An 11,073-nucleotide genomic window follows, 5' to 3' on the forward strand; every position below is an offset into this window, starting at 1 on the left:
CAAATTAAAATGTTCTACGTAAAGAAAAAATATTTATGAATAAAATAAAATTTGGCGCATGAATTTAATGATAATTTACCAAAAAAGTAATGAATATACGTTTCATATTATTTAAAGATTTTTTTATTTTTTAAATTGTTAGTTAATAATTATTACTAAAAAATACTTATAATAAAACAAAAACTTATTTTTAATAGCGATATCTAAATTAAAAAAAGTGTTATTATAAAGAATTTAATTATTATTATTAGTATTTTAAAAAATTAGTATTTAATAATTACCAAACAACATCGTATCTAGTCAAGCCTTCCGAATGAGTTATTAGTCAATTTTCAACTAGTCAAAATCCAATTGGATACAGCCAAGTGTCATCCACCTTTCTCAAAATGGAAGACAAGTTACAGTCAACTATTTCTAGAAACTATTAACGTCTAAAGACTAATTTAGGAAACTACAAGGAAAAAAAAAAAAAAACTCTTACCATTCAACAAATGGAGTATAAGACGATCCTACCCTTCTATTTATTACAATCCAACACACGAATAATAATACAAGAAGAGTCGTGTGGAATTTGGAGTCTACACAGTGAGTTAAGAAAATCGCTACTTGTGGAGCCCAACCTTTTATCAAAACACCTATTCCTTTGATCCTCTCCTCAAACCCAGTTTCTGAAATCAATTTCTCTACTTCATCTAATCGATTCCAATCTCTTATCACCCAAATGAATCGCCTATTTGATGCCTCTAAACCTAATCCCAGTTCCATCACTTGTTCATTTGACCATATACTTTATTTCACAAATCTAATGACATCCAGTAGAAATGTTTAGCAAGAGAAAGTTCAACTACAGACCATGTGTTGTTATTTTCCATGGCCGTTAATTCTTCTTGCCTAGCTTTTCTCTAATGAGCATGAATCAAAACATGATGGTAGAACTGCAGCTCAGCTTATGAAGATATAACTACTATGAAAGCTTTATGTGTATGAGATAAATGACATGTACTTAGACAAAGGATACCCTATTATTTTCAGTATTAATGCAAAGATTAGCAATAATACAATAAAATCTTATAAATAAAGGAGGCTTACTTACTCTAATTTATCTTTTAACCACTTGAGAATGACAAGAGATTTTTATAATACAATGAAGGCTGAGTAAAAATAGTATTATGAATATTTAAATCCTCATAAGGTATAACACTAGAAAAGACTAAAGTCATGAGATGAATGTATATCACAAACAGATAAAGTTAATGCAGATTCTGAAAAAATGATTTATATTAAGATTTTGAATCTAAATATTGTGAAAATAAAATTTTAGTCGTGAAAAATTATATCCCATAAACAATAAATTATTTGACATTAATATCAAAAAATGCATACCCTTTCATGAGAGGAGGATAATTAAGAAGGACACAAACTTTAGTAGCGAGGTGCTCTGGTACCATATTATAGCTCGAGAGATCTCATTAATTCATTAACAGAATACATAGCCTTATGCATTTATACAAATAGATTAGGTGCATATGTACAGTACATGAATAAAACTCAAAATTAATTAATAACTTATTTACAATATTAAATATGCTCAATAATACAACTTATTTAATGAAAATTACATATGATATAATTTTTTCATCAACAAATTCTTTTCTCTTTTTGAAATGAATTTTTAAATATATAATAAATCACTTTGAAAAACTTTTACATATATTGTCTTTTGAGTCTAGATTAAATACAATATTTTAAAATAATTTGAAAATTTGTATCTAATTAAACGTTATACTATGAGATTAAAAATTTAATTAAAAATTGTTTAATTAATTTTTTTTTTTCTAAAATTAAAAGGATTCCGTATGTAGTACTACATAATACAAAACTAATTTTAATTGGAGTCAACTAAAAACAATGCAATTATTTCCAGATCTAAAGCATGTGAATCCTTTTAATTTTGTACAAACGCAAATGTGCAATCATAGAGCAATAATTTGATTGCAATTGGACCAAAAAAATAAAATAATAAGACTTATCCACATAGGGTTATTTGATTTAATATATAGTTCTAATTTTTGTAAATAATTTTGTTAGCATGATAATAGATTTGAAAATATGAGTAAGAGAGTAATATTTTGATAATAGTAAAAACATTAAATATTCATTTGATATGTTATTTTTATATCTTTTTTCTCACAACATAAGTTCGAATTAACGTTGCTGGCTGTTGAGATCAAATAATTCCGTGTTGTTATGATCTTTCAGTAATTGATTTTTCTTTTTAACAAAAAAAAAAAAAAAAAAAAAGAGGGGAGAGGGGTAGGTGTAAATAAACCTTATGTATGTATATCACCCCTTACATCACCACTCACCACCAGCTATGTGTGTGTGTATGTATATATATATATTAATATAAGTTTGTTCTTGAACCTTCTTTATATATATATGCATTACATGTGTTTCTCGACCAACTTATTTTGATCCTTAAATAGTCCAAGAACTCCCTGTTTTATCTATCAGATCCGCCATGGATACCCAAAATCACAACCAGAAGTTTCACTTCGTCTTGTTCCCCTTCATGGCTCAAGGCCACATGATCCCCATGATTGACCTGGCTAGACTATTAGCTCAACTGGGTGCGACCATCACCATTGTTACAACCCCTCTCAATGCTTCAAGATTCGAACCAGTCATCTCCCGAGCTTTACAATCTTGTCTCAGAATCAATCTGGTCCAGCTCCCGTTTCCATGCGCACAGGCAGGACTAGCAGAAGGGCTCGAGAACTTGGACATGCTGGACTCGATTAACTTATATCCGAATTTCTTCAGAGCTGTTGACTTGCTCGAAGAACCCGTTCAAGAATTGTTTGAGAAGCTAACACCGCCGCCTTGCTGCGTTATATCTGATTTCCTAATTGGATATACCAGCGACATTGCCGCCAAGTTCAGAGTACCAAGAATCGTGTTTCGTCCGGTGAGTTGCTTTTACCTGATGTGCATGCACGATTTCTTAACCAGCAAATTCCATGAAACTGTGAAATCTGAGTCAGAGTACTTCGTTCTGACAAACTTGCCTGATAAAGTTAAACTCACCAAAGCTCAGATACCATTGTACAAGGACGAGGACTTCATGGAGACGTTGAAGAACATAGGAGCAAAAGCAGCTGCAGCATATGGGGAGATTATAAATACTTTTGAAGAACTAGAACCAGAGTATATCAGAGAATACAGAAAGGCACGAGGGGAAAAGATCTGGTGCGTTGGGCCTCTTTCGCTCTGTAACAAGAATGAATTGGACAAAGCAGAAAGAGGGAAGAAAAGTACAGTCGACCAACACCAATGGTTGACGTGGCTTGACGCTCAGGAATCAAGTTCCGTAATCTACGCATGCCTGGGAAGCCTAAGTACTGTACCCCCTGAACAAGTGATGGAACTGGGATTGGGTTTAGAGGCATCAAACAGGCCATTCATTTGGGTGATAAGAGATTGGAATCGATCAGATGAACTAGAGAAATTGATTTCAGAAAATGAGTTTGAGGAGAGGATCAAAGGAAGAGGTGTTTTGATAAACGGCTGGGCTCCACAAGTAGTAATTTTGTCACATCCCGCCATTGCAGGATTCTTAACTCACTGTGGATGGAACTCGACGATTGAAGGTATCAGTGCCGGAGTGCCGCTGATCACCTGGCCGCTTTTTTCCGACCAGTTTTGCAATAGCGAACTGGTCGTGCAACTTCTGAAAATTGGGATATGGGTTGGAGCAGAGAAAGCTCTGGTAATGGGAGAAGAAGAGAAATATGGGCTGTGTGTAAAGAAGGAAAAGATCAAAGATGTGATAGCAAAACTGATGGACAGAGGCGAGGAAGGAGAGAGAAGAAGAAAACGAGCTAAGGCGCTTGCAGAAATGGCGAAGAGAGGGGTTGAAGAAGGAGGATCTTCTCACCATAACATCATTATGTTTATTCAAGATATTATGCAGCAGCAAGCAAGTTGCAGACCAAGAAATTCAAGATATTATGATTTTTTATAAAAATTGTTTTTAAAAAATGACAATATAAATATTTTCTCTTTTACTCTATATTTTGCTTTCAATACAGTTTGAACAAGTCTCCACTTTTTTTTTTTTTTTTTTTTCTTCTTTTTTCAATTAACTTTTTTTAAAAAATAAAAAGTTATATGTAATGAAAAAATATTTATGAATGAAATAAAATTTGGAGCATGGCTTAAATGATTATTTACCTAAAAAGTAATAGATATATGTTTTCATATTATTTAAGATTTTAATTCTTCAAATTGTTTGTTAATAAATTATTACTAAATAATATTTTTCATATTTATGTTTAAACTAAAATAGAGTTATTTTAAAGAAATTGATTACTGTTATTATTTTAAAAGTTATTATTATGACGATCAACATCATAGCTAGTCATGTCTTCTGAATGAGTCATAGTCAAACTTTTACAAGTCAACAACCAATTGGATATAGCCAAGTAGTACCCAACTTTCTCAAAAAGTAAAAAATTCTTACCAGTCAACAAAGAGAGTATAAGACGATTCTTGCCTTCTAATACAAGCCAATACAGGAACAATAATGCAAGTTTAAGAGTCGTGTGGAATTTGGAGTACACCTCTTGATCCCCGGATAAGATAATGAAGCTTCTGAGTAGGCTCTTGCATCGGCAGCTAACTCTCGCTGTACATATACGTACGTATATAATGTTAGTATCTGTATATATTCTGGAAATGAACCCGAGTTAAAACCAATTGGGTCCTCAAGGATCGGTTCTTTTTGGCTCTGAATCATACCCAGCGATGGATTCCAAGAACTACCAGACACTTCACTTTGTCCTGTTTCCATTAATGGCGCAAGGCCACATGATCCCCATGATCGACATCGCCAGACTCTTGGCAGAACGTGGAGCAGTCGCAACCATCGTCACGACTCCTGTCAACGCCGCAAGATTCGAACCGGTCATAACTCGAGCTGTAGAATCCGGTCTCAGAATCAGTTTCCTCTGTTTCCAGTTTCCCTGCGCAGAGGCTGGATTACCAGAAGGCCATGAAAATTTCGACATAATAGATTCGCTCGACTTGGACAAATTCATGAATGTCCTCACAGTTGTGAACAAGCTCGGAGACCCAGTTCAAAAATTGCTCGAGGAGCTAACACCCCGACCTTCCTGCATCATCTCTGATATGTGTTTTCCGTACGCCAGTAGTATTGCCAGTAGGTTGCAGATTCCAATAATTGGTTTCCATGGGTTGGGCTGCTTCTGTATTTCGGCCCTGTATAATTTAAATACCTCTAAGATTCTTGACTCTGTAAAATCTGATTCGGAGTACTTCGTCATCCCAAACTTGCCTAATAAAGTTGAATTCACCAAAGCTCAGGTCCCAGATGCAGCTCCTAAAGAAAAATTTAAAGATCTGAGCGAGAAATGTGGGGCGGCGGATCTTGCATTATACGGGGTGATTATAAACACTTTCGAAGAATTAGAACCAGAATATATAAAAGATTACAGAAAGGTAAAAGAGAGAGTTTGGTGTTTTGGTCCTCTTTCACTCTGCAACAAAAATGAAGACGACAAAGCACAGAGGGGTAACAAATCTACAGTCGATGATCATCAATGCTTGACATGGCTGGATTCTCAGGCGCCAAGATCTGTAATCTACGCTTGCTTTGGAAGCATCAATAATGTCCCACCTCCGCAAATGATTGAACTGGGATTAGCCTTAGAGGCATCAAACAGGCCATTCATCTGGGTAATAAGAAACTGGAAGAGATTAAACGAACTGGAGAAATGGATTTCAGAGGATGGATTTGAAGAGAGAATCAAAGGACGAGGACTTCTGATAAAGGGTTGGGCTCCACAGTTGTTGATATTATCACATCCTGCCATTGCTGGATTTCTAACTCATTGTGGATGGAACTCCACTATTGAAGGAATCAGTGCCGGCGTGCCACTGATAACTTGGCCGCTGTTTGGAGACCAGTTTTTTAATGAGAAATTGGCTGCGCAAATACTGAAAATTGGTGTGGGAGTTGGAGTGAAGAAATCTCTGGTATGGGGAGAAGAAGATAAGATTGGAGTGTTGGTAAAGAGAGAAGATATCAAGAGTGCCATTGATAAGGTAATGGGGGAAGGTAAGGAAGGAGAAGAGAGAAGACGACGAGCGAAAGAACTTGCAGAAATGGCAAAGAAAGCTGTTGAAGAAGGAGGATCTTCTCATCTTAATGTCACAAGGTTCATTCAAGATATTATGGAACAACAAAGTCACCATTGAATATAAATTATATTACCATCCAAAATGATTGTTATGTTTTACTTCTTCGTTATAGAAGGTTGGAATCGGATTATCTTTCTATATGTTTAGTTACTTGATGGCACTTTTTATTGAGTTATAATTGTTCATAATGTATAATTTAATTAATAAATATATAAATTTATTAAAAAATATAAATTATAAATTTATTATATTTTTTATGAGTTAAATTCGATTAAATAATTATTTATATAATTAATTTTTTTAAATAAACAAATAAATAAATTTGATTTTCTTTTATAACAGTAAAGAATTTTTTAGATAAATTTTTTTAGTAAAAATGCATATATTTCATTAATTAGTTTATATATACGCACTTATTATAAGACAATCTCTTAATATATAAGAATGTACTTGAATATATATGTTTCAGAGTTAAAAATAAATTAAATGTCTAGTAAAAATTTATCAATAATTTAAACTTAATTTAAAATCACCTAGCTCTTGAGAAGTAGGAAAGTTCTTTTACCTTGACAGAGGAATTTTCTTTGTTCTCGTGCGATGCGAGTTTTTGCACACCTTTTTGTCGAAAAAATAAAGAAAAGTTATGGTAAATAATATTAGTGTCATGTCATGTCATGTGCGTGTGTGCCCGTCAAATGCATTAACCATCACTGATGTTCACTTAACTTCCAGCGGTGCATGAAACATGAATGGTTTCACCACTGTCTCTCCTCTTATAACATCCCTACTTCTATACCTGATGAGGGTTGGCAACGAGCAAAACACGCTTGAGGATTGCTGACGTTGATTGCGTTACATTTTAATTTCGATTTGGCAAAAATCGAAGCCATAGATGATTTTTTTAGAAAAAAATTCTTTAGTTAAAGAAATTAAACTTTGAGTCCCGAGGAATGAAGTTACGAGATTTATAAATGTATTGATTTGTCCATTAACAAACTAAATAAATAACATTCGTGACATAATAAATTTTTGAAGCTTATTAGCATTTCATTCTACATTGCTATTATTGAACTGCGAAGTGAAGCTTGTTCAAATTATGTTCCTTAGTGAGTTCTTTTTTCCGCTTCCTTTGTCCATATTAAGTAAACTCAAATTTAAAATAAAAAAGGAACTTAATTTCAAACCAAAATTGAACTGTTACGAGTTTATAGATATTAATATTGAAATGTATTTTTAATGAAAAAAAAAAAGAAGAAGAAGCAAGAATATGCTTATTGGTCAAAATAATAAAATCTGAACTCAAAAATTTGAAATTTAAATGATTTTTAATTAGTTATAATTTATTTAAATATTTTTATTCATTTGGTTCAGACTTAATAACGTGATCGATTTTAAATGCGACCAAGAACTACAAATGTAAATTCTTGTGTCACTCATCGATCCAACAACATTCATGTCATAACTTCATCAAGCAACCAATTGCTCAGAATTTTCAACCTCAAAAGTCCCGTCGCTTCTTGCTGTGCCGTCTAAACACGGGCACCTATCAACGACGGCGGAGAGCTTGCAGGGCGGAAAGATTCTGGAAAGCCACTGATTCACGCGAAAGTGAGTTTTGTAACATTTCTCATTGAGTCCGGTGGAAGTGACGTCCACGTAGCTGAGGTACCAGTCAGGGGAACACCCTGAACCAGTAGATGTCACCTTGATTCGGCAGATGGGCGGCGCTATGCAGGGGTGTACACCAACGAAGATATCTACACTATTGCGTCGGAAGTATGTGTGCTTGGGACCCATCAAGCCCCATGATTTGATGTCTGCGACATGCACGGAAGCACCGCGTGCATTCTCCAAAGTCACGGAGATAGTAGAGGTTGTCGGAGCTACACATTGCCCGCCTGTTTTTATATACAGAGTGTATACACAAAGTCTTCTCTGTAGGAAAGCAGTTAACAACCATTAAATATAAGATTTGGTCAACTTTATTTTTCCAGATGAAATGTACTGGGGTAACGAATGAATAATATCAACGATAAAACGGAGTGAGATCTAAATTCCAAGGCATGGAGATAAAGATGAGAGAGGGAATTTTGGAAGGATAAAAGGTATACTTACGTTTGGTGGCCCTCCATCAATTTCTATGGAGGACTCTCCACAAGCTGTAGCAGAGAAAAATAGGCCTAGCAGGAGGAGTAATGGGAGGTGGCGTATGATCGTCATTTCTCGATTTTTCTTCTCTTAAATTGCGGGTCAACGTCCAAAGAATCGCAGTTTGTGTACATTATACATGTGCGTGTTTATATAGAAATACGAAATATGATACGCAGTGGTTTCAAGTAATTTTAACAATATTTTTTTTTTACCTGTAGTTAATAATATTGCCCGCGTGATTCTTCACATTCACGACTATTATTTTTTTCATACACCCACCCCACCTTTAATGTTGTTTTTCCTTTTCTTTTTGGTAAAATTCACTTCCACTGTTATTATAATTTCATTTTAAAAGAAGAAAAAAAACATGATTCGTATTTCTCCATAAAACGAAAAAAATGATTCACACTAAGTCAATATTTTTACATTTTATAGGAAAAAAAATATTACTCTTGTAGCTCTGTCCTGAAAATCAAAGACTGTAAAATCTAGAATGCGGTGCCGAAACTTTTATTTTTAAACACATGTCTGTATGATAATAAACGATATTATTCAATACTATATGTAATAAAAAAATGTCATGTCACATTGCATGTTCAATTATAGTGATGATACTAAATTAATGGTTGAATATATAAAAAGTCTTTGTGCTCTACGACTTCACTCAAATTAGCCACACTGACTTTTTGGATCCAGAGGAAACTTGTATTTTCAAGATTTTTCCAAATTTAAATGTCCGTATTCACCATTAGACTTTATGCTCACATGGTTATTGCCGGTACTAGGTAAAGGTTTTCTTTATTTAAAAGTCCATCGATGTGGCATCTATGCGAGCATAATGAAACGTAATGTCGGGGTTTAACGAAAAGAGAGAGAAATCATGTATAATGTAGATATGACGAACCATTGTCATAATTATTCAGATAGTCATGTGAGCATAAAGTCTGATGGTGAATACATACATTTTGATTTAGTCGGTATGGTTGGATACATGTTCTTATAAACTCCCTAAATAGGAGGTGCCCGTTTATGTGCCAAGCCCGCGAGAGTGGACTGGCTGTAAAAACTGTATCATCTATGGTTTATTTCTCGCAATTGGTAGTTATCATTAGGTGTTGCGGGTTATAATTCCCTAAGGTTGAAATCTTTTTTGGAGCTCAAACACTTATCTACAGTCCGTGCCCGTTGTAATGCTGGTTTTCTTCAAGCGACGACTTCTCACTATTTTTCCCCCCTGTTACTCGTCGGCTTCGACGTTAATCAACGTCAAATGATCGACTTTTAAGCTTTTTTTTCTTTTTTTTTTTAAATTTCCAAGAAGTAGATGAGCTAATGCAACTCGGTATGTCTGGATGATGACTTTATACAAACCCATTCTTATGAGGATTGTTTCGGATATGCAATTTGTAATGATCTTCCTTCTTCTGAATCTTTCATGACCAATTTACGTATTTAGTGACTTTTTGGTGTAGGACGAGAGCGCTTTGAAAGAAACTTAGAAAATTAAACAAGACAAAAATAATAGAGTATGTGAGTCCCAAGAAATTATTCTGAATTCTCAATAATGTTGGGATGATAAGGATACAAATCTGGTCTCAAAGAGTTCTGCGTTCTGGGCATTAAAAACGCACGGAGGAGCCAAATAAAAGGTGACATAAGAAATTATAAATTCCTAACATGACATTATGCTAGAATCGCAATTTGCAACTCTTAGACTCGGTTGTAGACAAAAAACTTACTAAATTAGTTCTAACGTGGGAACTACCTAATATGTCCTAAAATGAGCTAAATTTTCGTAATGCGTAAAAGATGGTAGTTATAAATTTTGGTAACATCTTAACATAGTTACAAATAAGCTAAATTCTTCCGTTTTACCGCTTTGTGCCCCACAGTTTACTTCTTTGTCGTCTGTTTTTTTGTTCTAAACTGATTGTGTTTTATCGTGCAAAGATGCCTCTGAAGGACACTTCAAAGTCATACATGAGGTTACGAAATCCCCCCCACTCGACCTTTTCATAGGCATCCAGCAGGCAAACCTAATCCTAAACAAGGAATTGGTCAATTGTAGTTTACTTTAATGCTGCAAATAAAATTTCTATTTCTTCTTTTTCATTATATCCAATGAAACTAGACCTCATAATGCACTGTTTTGGAGAATTGGGTGACAAAATCAGCCCGACTGAATACGTGGTGTAAAATTTTAATCAAGTCAATCGAGCTGTAATTACATGTGGAGGAAAGATATCTGGTATACATGCACTCGTAACGACAGCACGCCAAACGCTACTTGGACCTAGGACATATGCCACCTTGAGCTTGCTGCTGTCTTGGTCCGGAAGGATCCTATTCGAGTTTTTAATATGCAAGCGTCTTGCATATGTGGACTCCATCCTGTGTTAACCGTGTTATTAACCCCCTTCAACAATTCAGCGTGCTTGATCTCGAGCGAAATTCAGGCGGGAGTTGTCTTCTTCTCAAAGACAAGGAGTCATTTGCCTGTGCTGTTGTACCTCATATGCCAGAATCTAGCGAATATAGCTCGGATGATTGAAGTACGTTCTTCCAAATTTGTCAAGTGGATTGCAATTCCGTAGAAAATCTTGAATAATGCCTGTTTGATAAATTGAGCACTCCCCTTTTAGCTTTTTGTGCAAGCAATTATGTATTTCGATTGTTTCAAATTACCTTATAATGCTTGTT

General features: G+C 34.6%; 2 protein-coding genes and 1 pseudogene across 3 annotated transcripts; 2 read left to right on the top strand and 1 right to left on the bottom strand.

Annotated features, from left to right (window-relative positions):
* The first annotated feature begins 2,279 nt into the window (after positions 1–2,279).
* On the top strand, positions 2,280–4,107 carry LOC110822907 (UDP-glycosyltransferase 73C6-like). Its single transcript, XM_088209764.1, has 2 exons — positions 2,280–2,968; positions 3,098–4,107. Exons 1-2 carry the CDS (start codon positions 2,522–2,524, stop codon positions 4,022–4,024), a joined length of 1,374 nt encoding a protein of 457 aa, XP_088065890.1. The 5' UTR covers positions 2,280–2,521; the 3' UTR covers positions 4,025–4,107.
* A 247-nt stretch (positions 4,108–4,354) lies between these two features.
* Positions 4,355–6,372, top strand: LOC110822824 (UDP-glycosyltransferase 73C6 pseudogene; annotated as a pseudogene). Its single transcript, XR_015814049.1, has one exon. The product of XR_015814049.1 is annotated as a UDP-glycosyltransferase 73C6 pseudogene (transcript).
* A 1,184-nt stretch (positions 6,373–7,556) lies between these two features.
* Positions 7,557–8,815, bottom strand: LOC110822687 (PLAT domain-containing protein 3-like). Its single transcript, XM_022052860.2, has 2 exons — positions 8,338–8,815; positions 7,557–8,157 (listed from the first exon to the last, which is right to left on the bottom strand). The coding sequence occupies exons 1-2, from the start codon at positions 8,440–8,442 to the stop codon at positions 7,690–7,692; spliced, it is 573 nt and encodes a 190-aa protein (XP_021908552.1). The 5' UTR covers positions 8,443–8,815; the 3' UTR covers positions 7,557–7,689.
* Positions 8,816–11,073: the final 2,258 nt, after the last annotated feature.

Source organism: Carica papaya, chromosome 8, assembly GCF_054855325.1.
Source record: "Carica papaya isolate Zhongbai chromosome 8, ASM5485532v1, whole genome shotgun sequence".
Classification (NCBI taxonomy): Eukaryota; Viridiplantae; Streptophyta; class Magnoliopsida; order Brassicales; family Caricaceae; genus Carica; species Carica papaya.

What these genes read in the sequence shown, in the direction of transcription:
- LOC110822907 (XM_088209764.1), top strand. Translation starts at nt 2,522, where the DNA reads ATGGATACCCAAAATCACAACCAGAAGTTTCACTTCGTCTTGTTCCCC. An exon ending in CAAGAATCGTGTTTCGTCCG is followed by an intron (nt 2,969 to 3,097) that starts GTGAGTTGCTTT and finishes ACCAAAGCTCAG; the next exon opens with ATACCATTGTACAAGGACGA.
- LOC110822687 (XM_022052860.2), bottom strand. Translation starts at nt 8,442, where the DNA reads ATGACGATCATACGCCACCTCCCATTACTCCTCCTGCTAGGCCTATTT. An exon ending in TTGATGGAGGGCCACCAAAC is followed by an intron (nt 8,158 to 8,337) that starts GTAAGTATACCT and finishes GCTTTCCTACAG; the next exon opens with AGAAGACTTTGTGTATACAC.